The 17,316-nt window shown below is 39.8% G+C and overlaps 1 protein-coding gene across 1 annotated transcript; it reads left to right on the top strand.

Moving 5' to 3' along the window:
- The first annotated feature begins 5,909 nt into the window (after nt 1-5,909).
- Nucleotides 5,910-16,715, top strand: ncaph (non-SMC condensin I complex, subunit H). The gene is made up of 18 exons (XM_068605305.1): nt 5,910-6,030; nt 7,090-7,307; nt 7,499-7,589; nt 7,673-7,765; nt 8,294-8,411; nt 8,616-8,752; nt 9,446-9,635; nt 10,344-10,426; nt 11,215-11,402; nt 11,836-11,981; nt 12,348-12,457; nt 13,052-13,171; nt 13,442-13,549; nt 13,951-14,097; nt 14,265-14,375; nt 14,548-14,624; nt 15,953-16,028; nt 16,410-16,715. Exons 2-18 carry the CDS (start codon nt 7,090-7,092, stop codon nt 16,467-16,469), a joined length of 2,073 nt encoding a protein of 690 aa, XP_068461406.1. The 5' UTR covers nt 5,910-6,030; the 3' UTR covers nt 16,470-16,715.
- The last annotated feature ends 601 nt before the right edge of the window (nt 16,716-17,316 follow it).

A 17,316-nucleotide genomic window follows, 5' to 3' on the forward strand; every position in this document is an offset into this window, starting at 1 on the left:
TTTTTTTAATGCCAAACACTGACTGAAACTCCTTTGTCATCATGAAGACAAAGCTCCTCAGAGTGTAGCCACAGGACAAATATGAACATATTTTCCTGACACAATGATAACAAACATATTTCAACCGTGCCTTGGTCCCAATTGGCATCTTTGCTTGGTTGATTATTGTCATTGAATTTATTTCAGTTTTTCTGTCAAATACGCTGTTGCTCGCCCCCTCTCTCTCTCCTCCCTCGGTTTGCTCTCCTACCCCACAATCATATCTGCCAGAAAAAAATGATAATGTCTGCTCTGTTCTTCACAGGGGCCAGAAGATTAGCACATCACAACCATGATGGGAATGAACATGCTGGGAGTCACACCTGTGCACTTGACCCTTAGCTAAGCTCAGCCCCCACCGCTATTCCATTAAGCTGTCAGAGCACAGTGTTGTGGTGAACCGCCACATCACCTGGCAACTTTACGACGTTCTTGTAAAGCTGGTCATGTCTTTAGTCACTGATCCAATCATTTTAGAGCAGAAACAGCATGTGCTTACTGCATTATATAAACCTAGTGTAGCATGGACGTGCAAATGTTAGTAAAGGATATGCTAATATGCTTGGCTATCTTTTGTTTTATGTAGACATTTTACTTAAATCTCCTTCCATTCTGTCCAAGTAACAACTATCACTATAACACAACGTTTAACCAGTTTGAAATCAACAAAACCAACAGGAAAATTAAGAAAATCCAGAACCATTGCATTCAAGTACCGAGCAGAAGCGTATAGTTGTCAGACCCCGAGGAGCTCAATCGATCGATGACATGCAATAAACGACCAGACTGAGTTAGAGAGACGGGCCTTAGTGTAGGCTTAAATTAATGCATGCTTTTCTTAATCAGCGGATGATGCAACCTTGTCATAATTGTTCTCTTCTTTCAATCAAAAATACTTGCGGATGAATGGAACAAAGTCCTGAGCAGGCTCGTCACAGCTTCCTGTAGTGAGAGGCACCACACACAAGCCTGTTGTACTGCTCTCTCTGTGACTGCATCATTACACCCATGAACAGGGGCTAGGTTCCTCTTCGTCTCCCCCTTCCTCCTTTGATGTGAAATTGTGGGTGCTTCATCACTGGCTTATCCCGCACAATCATAGAAATGGGATGGCCTTTTATTTATCTTGCTCTGTTGCCTGGGAACTAAACCTACCCTGTGTTACACACTGCATTGACGGGGACACTAAATGTGACAAATAATATCACGAATAAAACCAAAGCGGCATGGTTAAAAGAGCTTCGCGGTGCACACAGAAGAGTCATTGATTCTGACTCTATGGCTGTCATAAAAATCGACCATGCTGACAGTCAAACAGTATCTGATAGGATTCTGTGTGATCAGCTCTGGGCAAATCCATACAGCAGAATCAAGATTTGGACAGTAAATAAGCTCACGTCAGTGTTGGTTATCGCAATTATTTTTGCATTTAATCAGTAGATTGAGCAAATCAAATCAATATTTCGACTGCCACCACCTGGTTTCCTGATATGAGCCATCAGTATTCATGGGATCACTCTTGGGTTATTCAGATGTTGGTAATGAAGCCGTTACACAGCAAAATATTTCAAAAGATGTCATGAATTTCCGAGAAGTCATTTAATTTTTTATGAATTAAGGCTGCCTCTAGGGGAAACACTGCTTAAATACTAATGAAATGTATTGCACTTGTGTGTGTGTGTGTGTGTGTGTGTGTGTGTGTGTGTGTGTGTGTGTGTGTGTGTGTGTGTGTGTTTGCTCACATCTGAGTCCTTGTTTGTCCATGTGCATGTGTCAGTAGTGCAGGTCTCCGTCAGTGTGTATGTATTTTTTGGAGTGCGGCAAACATGAAAAAGAGAAAGATTTTCTGTCTAAGATATTTCACTCCAGGTCAACCAACTTTCCTCAGTTAGCTGTTTGGCAATCCTAGCCCTCAGCTGTTTCAGATTGAAAGGTTACACAATGTGAGCCGCGCACACAGTGGAGGTCGGGGAATTAGCAGCTCTCTCCAAGAGAGCCATAGCGTTGCTAGAGGCATCAGCAGCCTCTCCCATAAAGGCAATAGACGGGAAAATGAGAAACGGTATAGTGGGGTGTGTGCTGCCAAAACATCTGAAATTCTCTGAGTTTAGCTTTGGTAACTATCTGAAAGTTTATCACTGCAAACTACCTCTCTTTCACACTTGCTGTTTTTCCACAACATGGGACGGATCGACTCAACTCGTCTAAAGTTCTTGCGAGTACCTGGTATGCTTTCCAAGCAAGCGAAGGTGATACTGTAAAGCAAAAACACTGCAGAGCACTGTTTGGTCGGAGAGAATCGCCCACACGCGCATCATCTTTAAATTGACAAGCTACCTTTGAAGCAACTACAGTGTTTTTGTATTCACTCCACAGAGACGTGTATTGCTTTCACTTCGCCGTGCATTATGGTGTAGTGGAATCTCTTCATTATGTTAGTACAATCGTTGCCTCAATGCTTTTTTTACAACATGTCTTTGTTAAGTTATCGTCACAAACTGGCGATCGATTTGACATCTTGAAGCTGTCAACATGGAAATAAATCACATTGCTTGCTTGTTTGTTCGCGAAGAGTATTGGATACAAACAAATCAGGTGTGTCTGCTCATCAAGGCCACAGCTCCAAAGCGCCTCTGGTGGACTAATGCCCTCAAGGGTACCTTTTTGAATTTTTTTAGATTTATTTATCACTTTTTGGTTTGACAGCAATTGCCTTCGCTATATTCTTTTAGATGTGGTCCCATCTGTGACCTCAGCACTCCATGCAGCAGAGTGTAGGGTATTAAACATCACAGAGATCTCTACTGTCATTCGAAACCAATGTTTGAATCTAACATTTCTACCATTCTTGGTGAAAAATAAATGTGTTTTGTTTAAATACAAAGTTGCATTTTCAGAAGTAAATGAGGCTGCATTGGCACAAAGTTGAGGACAGAGACTAAAACTACCTGAAAGGTTTGTAAAGTGACAGTATATTTTGTAAATACATCTGACTTTTATTAGCATATTCTCTTTCACTCTCCTGACCCTGGCACCTCTGACATGTTAAAAATAACAAGACGCTGTTCTTTGACCCTGGTCCAATGCTTCATGCTGCCCTTTTTTTAACAAGCCTGTGTTCCCATTCACAATCACAGCACATCTCTGCTTTGTAATTTTGTTAAAAGCATTAGAACGGTACAGTATATCTCCTTCAATGACTTGGAACTCCGCCCGATCGTTCCTCTGCCCTGAGCCAGACAGATTTCAGTTTACGACGCAATCTAGTATCGGCTCTCATTGCCATGCTTTGTGTTTGAGTGTGTTAAATGTTAAGGGCCCCATGAACCCTGAGCTCACAAGAGTGCAGTGTCAGTGACTTAGTCCTGAGTGAGGGTGTGTTTGTGGAAAAGACGGGTCATGGTTTACAGTTAAAAATAACTTCAAGCAAGAAGTGTTCAATGTTGAAAGCTGTGCAGTGAAAAGATATATAACGAGAAGCAGAGAAAGATGAGTCATTAAATAATTCTCATCATCTCCCATCAATAAACAGGCTGAGAAAATCCATCACATGGCCACGGATGGTTGAAATAAGCGGGGGCTTCTGCTTAAGAGATAAATGCTTTTCATTTGTTTGGTACTGCTGCACACTAGCATGAATATGTGTATGTGTGTTCTTGTGTTTATGTCTGGTTTAAACATAGAGCCACGCACGCACACACACGCACGTTTTAGTTTAAATGGCATAACTATATATCACACTGAAATGCTTCTCTTTGGAAGCATTAGAGATTACACAGAACACATCCACATCCGCATGGGGAGGGGGTGGGGGGGTTGCCTGTGGTAGGGTTGCCTGTGGTAGGGTTGCCTGTGGTAAAAGCACATCCAAGGCCAAATATTACAACAGATCAAAAGAGGGAATTGTTTTTAATCTGTGTATTAACTGCATATAGAAAGGCATTTGTTTCTGCTCTTGCTAGTCAGAATGTATACACAGTAATGCTTACACTATAGTGTCAGAGTACAAATGAGGTTTAGGTTGGTTCACAGTCCTACAATAGATAAACCCAGTCCCAAGAGTTGTCAACACAGGCATGCAAGATAAACATACAGAGCTTTCATCAATCTCTTGCTCTGTAGGGTTATGCTTTGCAAAAAAGTAAGATGGCAGGTACAATTTCCGAAGACACACAACTTGAACTGAAAATGTTAAAGACTTTGTGACATGAGTGACAGTTATATGGCTTCAGAAAATGTTGCACATCAAGAATAATGAAGAAGGAGCAAGCAGTTCTCTTTGGGAACGGCAGTTCATATAAAACAACGTAGACCCAAATAAATCCAAGGCACTTACTGAAGGGAAAAACAGTTTTGATAGTTATCTTTTGCAAACATTAGCAGGGGCAGATTTGAGAGTTGGTCCTGAGTAATAAAATTTGAATTCCCAGCAAACAGGAATTGAAACAGACCCAAATGCCACACCAATGCTGTTACATGAAGTGTAACTTTCCCAGAATAGAGCCTTATTATTTACTGCCATCTGGTGGACATTATTGTTTTTTTAAACTTGTCCTTTTACATTTTCAACATATATTCCATCTACATGGAAAAAACATTTGTCATAAAATTAATTATTGTCAGAAACATATAACTGGGAAATACGAAGTATATCTACATTGGGCCACAGACCACCATTTTTTTGATCAGGTTTTGTACCTAATTAGCAAGATGCATCAGAGTTTTATTGGGATGTATCAGTCTGGAGTTGCTACAGCATCGTCCAGAAATGCATCTAGTCCAATTATATAATCATCAATTCATCCATTTTCTGTAACAGCATACCTTATTTGGTGGAGGGGCTGGACTTGCATGATAATCATTACCATAATTTAATAAACCAGTCATCGTACGACAACATTTTTGGGATCAGATCTGCTGATTTACACACTTTAAAATGTATGAAATGTATGAATTAGTGTTTATTTTTGTGTGTTGACTTGTCTCTGAGGTGGAAGTGAGGCCTGTTTTGTTCTACTGTAAACTACAATATCAGTTTTGTTTTACTAAATCACATCCAGTGTCCTATTTTGCCTGTTCTGCCTGATCTGGCAGAATTGTGAGGAACACTGATTCAGCAACGTTTCCCTATTGTCTCTCCATCACTTTTCTAATGATTGTGCTGTTGTTGGAATAGACCAGTGAGACAATCACACAGCTCATGAAATTCTCAGTGACCCGGTTCATGGCAATCAAAAAACAATTGTTCCAACGAGAAGAAGTGTGCACGCAAATTACACTAATGTATCTTAAAAAAAAAACAACCCGTCAAGTGTTTAGAGCTATCATTTGCTTTGTTACCAATTACAGCAGCGGTCCCAATCCACCGTCCGCGCAGAGGTAGCTGTGGGTCCTTTGGCTTTGGTACCGGGCCACAGAAAGAATGAATGAAGATTTTAAATTTGTTCCACTTTTTTGATTTGTTTTCACGATGAAAGGACAGGAGAGGAGGCGAGAGAGGAGAGGGGGTGTATTATTACTCCTATTTAAATTATTTGAATTTTTATCTCACTCACCAATAAGCCCGCTCTGCATAATATGACGGTCATTTGGCGTAACGGAGTTTTATTTTGTATGCACTTTATGTTTGTTTTAAAACTGTTCATATCATTTTATTTTGTCACATTGATCTCCCTCACCTTGAGGGCCGGTCGGTCTTACACCAAACCGGCCCGTGGCGCTAAGAGGTAATTAAAGGACCATTCCTTTTTGTTTTGTAAAACGGCGTGTTTCCCCTAGCTCGTGAGCATAACCGTATGTTGGGTGGAAAAATAGTGTGGGCGTGGTTAAACGTAATGACGTCGTTGTGTTACGTAAACCGTTCGGCGCAAAAAATTCAAACGCTCAACAGGAAGAAAGACTACAGCTTGCACTGTAACTCTTTCGCTGTATGTCGTGTTACAAATTATATCGAGCCACGAGAAAGACACATTGGATTTTTGACGTTTCGAGGTACGTTGAGTGGACTAAGTAGGGTTAGTGGTTGAGACTTTGTTTGTCAGTAAGCCGGTCAACCGACGATGATAGTGAAAACACGTTCATACAGCTAATGCTAATGTGAATGTTAGCCTAGGTATCAATTTGTAGAGCTGTGCAACGTCTGATTGTTTTGTTCGTGTTGATTAGGCAGCTTAGAACATATGCTGTGTTAAGATAACGTTTTACTTTCTTAAAAAATGTTGTATAGGCGCTAACTTAAATCACTATTTAGCCAAGTAAACTTCATAACTTCATTGAAGTCCTTTTGTTTATGTGCGAGTGTCATTCAACCTACAACTCATCCATCCAGCTTCATCCTGGATTGGGGGAAAAAGACAGTGATTTGTTATGTAGAGAACACTTTGTTATTATATATAGTCAAAGATACTCCACTGCTATTAAATAGGTTAACTAGTTGTAAAATTAATTTCGTGTCATATAGGGTCACCAGTGAAAACTTAAGTCTTTTTATTTTTGATTATGTCACGGGGAAAAAACAAATAAGGTAATGCTAATAATAGTCTGTAGTATAAATGCATATGTTTTTGTTTTCATCAGGCATTCTTGATTCCTCTCGTATGAGACTACTACATTTCCCACTTGAATCCTTGTGTTTACATGATATGGCTCACTATTGTATGTCAGCTCAATGAGGAGTGAAGCGTGTCAATTAATAGAAACAGAAAAAAACAAGGATGCTTTCCACTTATCTGACTGCTAGTCTTTACTAGTAGTCCAGTTCTATTTTACATTCATTCAAAATACTGTATATTGTCCTTGAAAAACACAACTTAAATATTTGTTAAAATGAGCATTGTCATTTTGTTAATATCATGAAACTAAATAATGCGGTTAACTGAGATGGAGAAACCTTTCAGTATGAAATTTGGTTACGTGTCCAGTATCTGGTATCAACCTTATGTTGTATCTTTTACCAAATTGAAACACAATTAAAGCAATTTTTCTTGATGGTGAAATTTGGACCTGGGTCAGCATGCAGACTCTGATTGTGTTTCTTTGTCTCCGGCTAAGATGAGTTCGGCCTCCACACCAGTCTCCCGGATACGTCCAGGATGGATGTCATCCTCTTTGAAGAACAAGGGTCTTTCCCCAGCAGCCTGCAGCACCCCACTGCTGACTGCCTTCCCCGGCAATGATGATGAGCAGGAACGGCGACAGCGTCGACGGTCAAGAGTCATTGACCTTCAAACTGCCACCGACTCCTCTTTTAATGACTCTGCATCTCATAGGTAAAGTGTAGAGAAGAATGGATTTTTTTGTTTGCGTGTTTTGAGCACAACTTGGATTACAGTCTGTCTTCTCGAGTTTGGTGTGTTTGAGAGACATTAATCAGTTACGTTTTTTACTTTTTAAGCCAGTATTTGTCTGTTTGCTATTTTGCACCCTGAGAGCTGAAAGTCTATCTTATTTTGGTATGTAGTGCCACAGGGACTCCTGCTGCTGTACCTAAGCTGTCGAATGCACAGATCTCCGAGCATTACTCCACCTGTATAAAACTCTCCACTGAAAATGTGAGTACATGTACACTCTGCGTGTCTGTGTGTATTAATTATGACCTGAAGGAAAAATCTAATTAAACATTTCGTTTTGGCAGAAAATAACCACCAAAAATGCATTTGGACTGCATCTGATTGATTACATGGCTGATATTCTCAAACAGAAGGATTCTGAGCTCACAAACTTCAAGGTTTGAATTTTTATTCATCACATACAGACGTTGTAGTCATCAGTACAAGTAATTTGAAATGTATTTTGAAATAATTTGTTCTGTGATTTACTTCAAAGAATCAGTGACCTAGATAAATGGTCTGGGCAGATATATAAACAGGTTTTATGTTACCCATTTTAAAGGTCTCGGTTCCAGTGAAGGAGAGCGTTCAAGTCTTAAATTGCACTGTCTCGCAGTGCATTTTATCTGAAAAATTAGATTTACTTATTTGTTTAAAGTCGTCTGTAACTTGAGTTAACTTAATTAAAGCTGTAGACGACCTGTTGAAAATAAGACTTGAGGGATTGTTGCCATTTTTTAACAATATGAATATAGTGAAGACAATTTGAGCAGTCTGTCATTTAAGGTAACTGTGCCATAGAATAATCAGAGTTTACAAGCAGTGCGTACAATTATTTCATTGCCCTTTTAAGGCACATTTGCGAAACTCAGCTATGTAACATGACACAACCTGACTATTTTGTGTGTGTTTCTGTCCTCTGAAAGGTGGCAGCTGGCACTTTGGATGCCAGTACAAAGATCTATGCTGTGAGGGTGGATGCCGTTCATGCTGATGCTTACAAGGTGCTGGGAGGCCTGGGGGCTGAGACCAAGCCAGGAGATGGTGAGAGCCTCAGCAGTGTCATATATTTATTTTTGAATTTATTTTACATGTTGAATTTTCAATTGAGTACTCAATTATACTATAGCTCGAAGCAGGGTTTGAGGTCTGTTCTACACAATGTAACTCATGGTCTACCCACATTGTTCCATTATTTTAACATTACTTGAATGCTTTTTATTACCCTCATTATTTGTGCCTATCCAGACCATGGTCCAAAGGAGGACGACGGAGATGAAGGTGAAGTGACTGCCAAACAGCCGAAGAAAAAGAGACCTCCGAAGAGGACAGTAGAGCAGAACCTAAGCAACATCAATAGCGCGGAGTCTGAGAGAAAGTGTGAGGTATAGTGTTATCTTTACAGAACAGTTTTAGGGTGTTGTGCTGTTGGGGCAGAATGTTATTCCCAGGTATATCATGTTATATTGTTATAATTTGCAGTGCTTAACATTTTGAAGCAACAGTACCGCTTCATTCACAAAACATCATATTGGGCGCAACTTGTATTGGGATGAGTGCATGGAAATTTCTTGAGGTTTTGTCTGCCTACTGGTAAGTTGTAAGGAGAGTTTTCCTTAAATGTCAAACAAAAAAATTAACCCGTTTGGTAGTCATTCAATCTTTCTGAGGTCTATGCTTTTTAAGTTTTGTATGCGCTCATGTACAAAGGTCACTTAAATGTTTGCCAAGACAACAACTCTGCAGTTGGTTGCATAACGTACAGAATATCAGTCTTTCAATAATTCAAAAATTCATAATCGCCTTATAGCCTCTGAGTACTTGACTGATAAGTTGATGATTAAGATAAATATTAGACAAGGGTCACTAAGCTATCATCTTAAGAGCCTTGAGATGTTTATCTAAAGCTGATAGCCGCCTTTACCGTACCCAACTGATCCTCATGCCTGGGTATTTAAAGACACATTAACATCAATAAAAGACATTTCACTTTGAAGTCTGTTTCAGTATATTATAATTATAAGTATTTTTGACCATACTACTGTTATCAATGGCTGTGAACTTCTTTTCCATCCCAGGTGGACCCCATGTTCCAGCGGATGGCTTCATCATTCGATGAGAGCAGCACGGCCGGAGTCTTTCTGTCGGTTCTCTTCAGTGAGAACAGTCGCTGCGAGCTGCTGTTTCCCTCCTACATGACCCTCCTGCAGTCCACACCCTCGTACTCTTCTCCACCTTCGCAGGGAGTCCCTGCATCCCCGTTCATGGGTAAAAACTATGTACATTTCATTCACATCTATTGTGAGGTATTCATTAAACACTGTCACATTCAAGTGTTTGTCTCAACCTTAGTGCCCCTTAGGTTAGCTTTTGAAAGGGTTCTCAATGCATACTAGAAAACTTAAAAAACTTTTTTGATAATATTTCTGTCATTGAAAATTCAAGAAAATGTCGGATGTTCCGGAAGAGCTTATGTATGGTCCGGGATAATAATTTCAGCATTGTGTTTTTCCTGATCATGAATGCGATGCTTTCTGTCAGAGCTTTCCGATATGGATAATACTCCATAACGTAACGTGATGGCACATGCAGGTTGGATGACATTTCATAACGTTGCTTTATTCCCAAATTATTTTTAACATCTGGGTAGGTTGATGTGCTTTCTAGCTCAGTATGGGAGTCAAACACCTGCTAAATACTGACTTAACAGTATTTTCTTTAACTTTGCTAGCATTGTCGTACCCTTGTCTTTTGCCTTGTTTAAGACTCTACTTCATATTACTAGTAACAAGGCTAAAATGTGATGTGGTAAACTGATACGAGTCAGTGAAAGTTAATAATCCCAGCAAACTTGTATCTTTAGGTATGTAAAGTTCAGTCTAGTTTCGTCAGTTGGCAAAATAATAGGCTTCTATTTCTGTTGTTGGTGTTCAGGCTATTAATTCTGAGCATCTTTCTGTGATTTGTTTCTGCCAGCCGGACTGCAACGTTCCAAGGAGAAAAGTTCCATCTGCCCCTCGCTTCAGGACTTCTCCTTCACGAGCTGGAACCCTGAACAGGTCAGAGAACCTATTTAACCACCAAACAATATTATAAATTGCTCTAATGGAATTTTTTCATAATTCTCGGTAATAAAACCATCAGTTCCTCGTTTTTCATCTTGGGTGTGGAGAAAGTGTCAAGATTATAGAAAAGTTATTCACATTACGTGACCAGTTTATTTATTTATGCATATTTATACACATTATGTTTCTATATGAGTAGCAGAAACACAATCTTTCGCATTCAGGCCTTTCAGTGTGTCCTTTTACAGTTTGAGGAACAGGTCAGTTCAATCAACGGTATAAAGACATTTGTCAAGCAGCCTGCATCGAGATATTTTGCACACAACTTCAAAACCAATATTTTGCACACAACTGTACAATAAGCCTACAGGCCCCCAAAAGTCTTTACAATTATTATGTTCACTTTTTGTTTTCCAAGGATTGAAGTCATGAATTTTAATAACATGACTCTTGTCTAGTACACGTGTGCTATACATTTGCTCATTTGTCTCCCTCTCCTCCCCCCCACCCTACCCCCGGCAAAAAAAGGATCTAATTTTGGTGTGTATTTTCTACAACCATAGTGCCCAGTTGATATGGTCTTGGCTCAGAGAAACCACCGTCATGCTATGGCGACCTAAAAACAAAGCATGCGTAGCTTGGTTTCGTCTGTCATGCTGTAAAGACTAAAATGATGACCAATTCAAGCTTAAGATATACCCATATGATCTTAAAGCAACTGTTTAAGTCTTATTTACAGACTGTCAGGTCCCAGCTGACGGAGACTGTAAATTTTCTTCCAGACCATGAATCAGCTCTTGGAGAAAATTAAGCAGGGTGAACACGTGTTTGATGTGAACGCTGAGCCCGAGCCTGAAGAAGATGACTGCCCTGACTTTGACGCCGACTATGAGGACGCAGGGGGTGACTGTGAGGAGAGATCTAAGGAGTACAAGGACGGTTGTGAGGCCTCTGGCTCCGGCAAAGGAAGGTAAGATAGTGGGTTGTTGAGCAGCTGTTTAACCTTGTTTATCAGTTGAACAGTGATGTTTGTCTTCTTCTGCAAGAAACTCACCCTTTAACCAGACCACCTGATTAAATTATTTTTCTGTTTTAAAGATTTCTTTATAGTCTCAGTTTCTGGACATGGCTCTATTTTCTGCACCCTTTCTCTTGACTTTATGTTAGGATAAGATACATTAGGTTGTATAGCTTCTGCTTAATGTCTACATAAAGTTGAAGTGGTATTCATGGGATTTAAGTAATTGCATTGTCTGTTATCCCCAGGATAGTGGGTATTTAATTAATTAGGCCATGCCGAATGGGTTAAAATTCAACTCCTGCAGGCTTTATTAGCGGAAGGCTGATTTATGTCTGTCTTGCTGGTTTGAATGGATTCTCACGCTGGTGTGGTGATGGTACAGGGATGTGATTCCCATCGGAGAGGGAGACATCGCCACTATGTGTCAGCAGCTGTCCTCTCAGCCCAGGGAGTATTCATACTTCAGCCCCAGGACCATGGCCACATGGGCGGGACCCGGCTACTGGCAGTTCAAGCCAAAGCACAAGTGTGAGTGAAAATTATGGTTTAACACATAATTAGAGACAGTTTAGGTGTCAAAGTAATTGCCCATGACAAAGACATGTTACTTATTATTATTATTATTATTGTCTGTGCATGTATTTGATACATTGAGACAGCCTAGTGCTAAAACGTTTCACAGTAAATGTGTTCTCATTGTGCCTTTTTATTGTGTGGAGAATTTCTCTTGTGAATCGTACACATTAGGGTTATTTTTGTGTTTGGAGGGATAAATTGGAATTTCACGTTTTCCCTAATGAGCAAGATGCTTTTTGAATGGTTGTCCTTCCCTGCTGAATGTGTGCTACAATAATTATCCCTCTCAACTGTCTCCATGTACTACGACTCCTGCAGTGGACCATTTGCCGGACAAGGAGACGCGGAAAAGGAAACCCAAGAAGACCTTTGAAATAGACTTTAATGACGATGATGTCAACTTTGACACCTACTTCCGCACCACGAGAGTAGGAACCCTCTTTGCTTTTCTCAAATTTACAAATGCAACAATTGGTATATGATTTGCTAATTATGGAGCTTTAGAGGTGCCGGTAGGCATATATATATATTTTTTTAGGCATATATTTTTTCCTTTGAACAAATGTTTGGCGATTTTTTTATGTGGTAGCCATAGCAACAGAGCATCTAGCACATTGGTAAATATTTTTGATGCAGCTCGTGTTGCATTTTCAATCTCAGCCTTTTAGGTCTCCTGTAGTTGTAACTATATATATTCTGGTAGTTTAAATTCATCTGTCATGAACAGCTACATCTGCTTATCTGAGCACAGGCTCTTGGATGATACCGTGGCACACAACTCTACAATAGGTATGATACAGCTACAGTTTCAGCTCTACTAAATAAAGTTAGTAAAATATGACACAGAATCCACAAAAACAATATTCAGCTAAAAAAGGACACCCCTGCCTGTGGGGTTTTGAGACTAAATCATCTAACCAAAATGTTGTAATACAGTCTGATTAAGAGCGTGAAAATGTGTAAGAAACCTAAAGCACTTTTAAAAGTATCTGAATCTGACATTGTCTGCTTTCCCTCTGCAGGCTGCCACCACCAACAGCAAGTCTGCCCTCAGTGCAAGCAATAAGAAAACAACCCTGCCCGCAGACTTCCAGTTTCCCCCAGAGACGCTCTCCCAGCTCAGCCTCAAACCCTCCAGCTCGGTGAGTCTTCACTACTCTGCTGGTGGAAGAGAAGCTGGAGATGCACAAAATGGACATCCTCTTCAGCACTGATCTGAGTTAGATGTTGGCTGAAGTATGACATCCTTAGCAATATACACATACTTCTTGTAGTCATCAGCTTTAAACTAAAATTGCCTTTAACAAAATGGAGACGTGCTACAGTCATCATATGTGCCCTATCTGTAAATACATGAAGATCATTTGTTTGTGTTGTGTGAAGAATGATTTATTTTGTATTTTTTACACTAGTTAAATCAAGAAGGCCAGAAAAGGCTGTCTGGAGAGCTCGGAGAAGGTATTGGAGACTACGACTACAACAACCCCAACGACACAGCCAACTTCTGTCCAGGTCTTCAGGTCTGAACTCCATATTTTTATATGGCTTTTGTTTTGATTAGTTTTCGTCTTTACTGTTGAGCCGAGAGTCTTTAGTGCATATGACGCTTTACAGTGATCAACCCTGTGATTTATCAGCCACTGTCCTGCATAAAGATGTGACCATATATAGGATTTGATCAAAGATCGCGATGAAAAACAATGTTGACCGTGGTCAATTTCCATCATCTGTATAATTCTGAATATGGTCACAATGACTTGTATTCCATGCTATCGCGGTACTGTAGAATCAGCTTAATGTGACGCCTGTCAATCTCCTAAAGGGAACCAAATATGGAGAATTCTCCTTAGCAAATCAAACTGAGGAACCACGTCTCAAATGATTAGCCTTCTGGCATGTCTTTGGCCATCTTCCTCTTCAGGGCGGCGACAGTGATGAGGATGATGGCGAAGGGTTTGTCGGTTCAGACGATACACAGCCTTCTGGTGACAGTATAGCTGCGCCCTCACAAGATCAAGAGGGCATCGCAACCTACGGGGAGGATGATCTAGTACCTGAACCACACAGGGTGAGTACCACAACATTTTAGTGCAGGTCATACTGCTCTATAGACATAGCATCCCTCTGTTCAAGGGCTTCTGTAGTAATATGTTCTACTCTTGAATTTTGACTGATTTATAACTTTTTTTTTCCTAGAAGTTAAAATTCTTGTCCTTGCATCGTTTGTTTTTGTAGGTCAACAAGATTGAGATCAATTATGCCAAGACAGCAAAGAAAATGGACATGAAGAGACTCAAAAACAACATGTGGAGTCTTCTGACCGAAAGCCCAGATAACCCCACAGCGGTAAGTTACACTGATGGACCATTTGCCCGTCTGTTTAGTTTTAGATTTGAAACTTCAAATCTGTGGTCATTGCTCACATTTGGTGGGTAGTGTAGACATTCAGCCAGTTAGAGATTTAGCTGTGTGCTTCTGTTTGTCTGTATTATTAATAATGCCTTCATGTTACCAACAGGAGGAGGAAACTGTGGAGAAACCAGAAGTGTGTGGGGAGAAAGTCTTCAGTCAGACCGCTCAGACGCTGCTTCAAAGGTACAAGCAGACCACCTGCCATGGCTGTCATGGCCCAGTAACAATTATGACTGAATAGCTCACCACAAACTAATGCCATGCAAATATATGTACAGATCTTTAATACTATTGATTCGGGCTTCTACTTGAATATGAAAGTGTAGATTTAAACACTCCTGTGTCTAAATAATTTTCATCTGTAGGGCTAAATAAACTTGTTTGATCATTATAAAAGTGATATCTCAAATCAAGCAATCTCATAATAATAATAATCAAATACCACTGTTATGCACATTTAACATCTCTGCGTGGCTGAGAAGGGGGAGAGACTTTGTTTAATCAGTTATCCACAGTGGTTCACTGGATCACTTCTAACAACACAGAACAGGTTTCACATCAAGTGCTAAAGCTTGCTACAAAATGGAAACATTTATAGTAGAATTGGAGTAGATTAAGCCAGATAATTACATAAATATATTGCTAGCCAGGGATGGAAAAGAAATGCTAGCTGCTGGTGTGTTTCATAGCGACTGACTCACTAACCTGGAATTTAGCATTGCACTGGTTTCCTTCACAGAAGCAGATTGGATTAAGGAATATTGCAGAAAATAAAATCTGTGACAAACGGACTTTTGTGATACTTTCACTTTTTGTGTGGGAAAATAATCTTCACAAATGAATAGCACTTTTAGGATTTAAATCGTGAATAATCAGAAGTATAAATGCAATGTTATGTATATATGAACTACAACCCAGTTGCATGACTTCATGTCACCACCACTAAGCTGAGAGTGGTCGAGTGATCAAGTGATGACGTTCTGTTGTCTTTTATAAGACACAGACTCTTAAAAGTGTACTAGTTGGGTATAAACTGACATTTTCATGTCCTAACAAAAAGGTTAAATCTCTTTAGCCTGTGTTAACCACAAACCTTAATTCAGGCTTTCAAAACCAATTGGGCCTATTTTATAGTGAACGTTATTATACATTCATTTGAATACAATTTGAATCGGAATATGTGTATATCTTTCTTATTGCCATGATGTTTTATTTAGAAAACGGCTAAATTCAAGCCGTGGTATGTTGTGACTATCTCAGCAAAGAGGCGTTGTTCAGTCCCACATAAAATAACAACTGGTTTCAAATACAATTAAGATTTGATGGGGGGAAAGTTTGCACTTTAGCCTGGCAGATATGCATAATTTTAACCCGACTGAACCAGCTAGAATCAGAACTTAAAAGTACTAATTAATTTAAGGCACTAGATTATAACGACATGATCGATGGAATGGAAACTCTATTGTTTGTGTCTTTCTTTATTCTTTCTTTCTCTTTTTGTGGTGATCCAGATTGCCAAACACGATGGCTCAGAACCTGTCAGTGCCTCTGGCTTTTGTTGCTCTGCTTCATCTTGCCAATGAAAAGGTGAGGGTTTTCTTTGGCTTGTGTATATTAGGAAGAAAGGAAACTGTTTCCAGTTTGTGTGAGCAAATCTTTCGATAATGCTCCAATTGTGATGTCTTGAATGAACATAGTATGCATGTATTGTGCTGCTCATCGTCTAAATAAATTTGAAATGTATAATTTCCTCTGTAGACATAACATGTAATACCAAAAATTAAAATAGAATGACTTTTGAAAAGAAAACATGTTCGACCCTTCCCTGTTTTATTCACCCCTGAGTTTTGCTCCATCTTACAAACTTTGGAGTTATTGAAATGATCTTATTCAACTTGTGGCCATCTATTGGAGAGAAAGAAATGCTACCGTATGCATGTTTATTCACATTTGTTTTGTCTTTTGCAGAATTTGGAGCTAGTGAGGGTTGATGACATGTCCGATATCATCATCAGACAAGGCCACTGAGGAATGATGGGATGTTGCTTAAACATCGCTGCTACTCTCTGCTTGTTTCTCTTTTACTCTTTTACCTCTGTGACATTTGCAGATTCATTGCTGTTTTTATTCATGACAAACAATTCTTTAAAAGTAATTCTGCCTCCATTTCTTCGCTAGCATTTGCTTCTTGTATTATTCTGTAGATAATTGAACTGCTCAACCACCATACAAACATGTATATTGTTAAAAGAAAATAAAAGCCTTTTTCTAAAGCATGCTGTCAAGGTTAATTCACAGTCATTAGACCTTTTCCTCCAACAATTATTGTCTTCAATAATGCAACAGACTGTTGTTGGCACACTTGCTAATGCCAGCCAGGCACATTGTTCTCCAAAATGGCTCTAATGGCTCTGGTTATTTTTAGCTGCTTGTGATTCATAGCAGCCCAAGCTGTCTGACATGACTGCATGTAATGACCAGCATCGACGCCTCACCTCCGCCTTCCTAGATGGAGGCCAAACCGGTCGGTCAGGACCGGTGCAGCTGACTGGGTGGGTGGGGCAAGCTCTGTATGACGCACTGCAGGACAGGGAGGAGACACTCAGTCAGCTGCTCATTACCAGCTCCTTATTGCCACATCTTTACCTAATCGAATGTGATCTGTGACTTGGAACATGCTGTGGATGTAAAGATACAAGTTTATTGGGTCAAGGAATGAGTTGCGATAGTCTACAGTATATTCAATGTTGCCCAACTGCCAACAGCATTAAAACATGAGAAAGGACTGATTTTCTCAAGCCAATAAAGGAGTTATTAATGTTATATTCCTGGGCGCTTTACTGGGGGCAGCCCACTGCTCCTTAAAATAAGGGAT

The sequence above is a fragment of the Clinocottus analis genome, unplaced genomic scaffold (assembly GCF_023055335.1).
Source record: "Clinocottus analis isolate CAN_PGR_092001 unplaced genomic scaffold, fCliAna1.0.p SCAF_7, whole genome shotgun sequence".
Lineage (NCBI taxonomy): Eukaryota > Metazoa > Chordata > Actinopteri > Perciformes > Cottidae > Clinocottus > Clinocottus analis.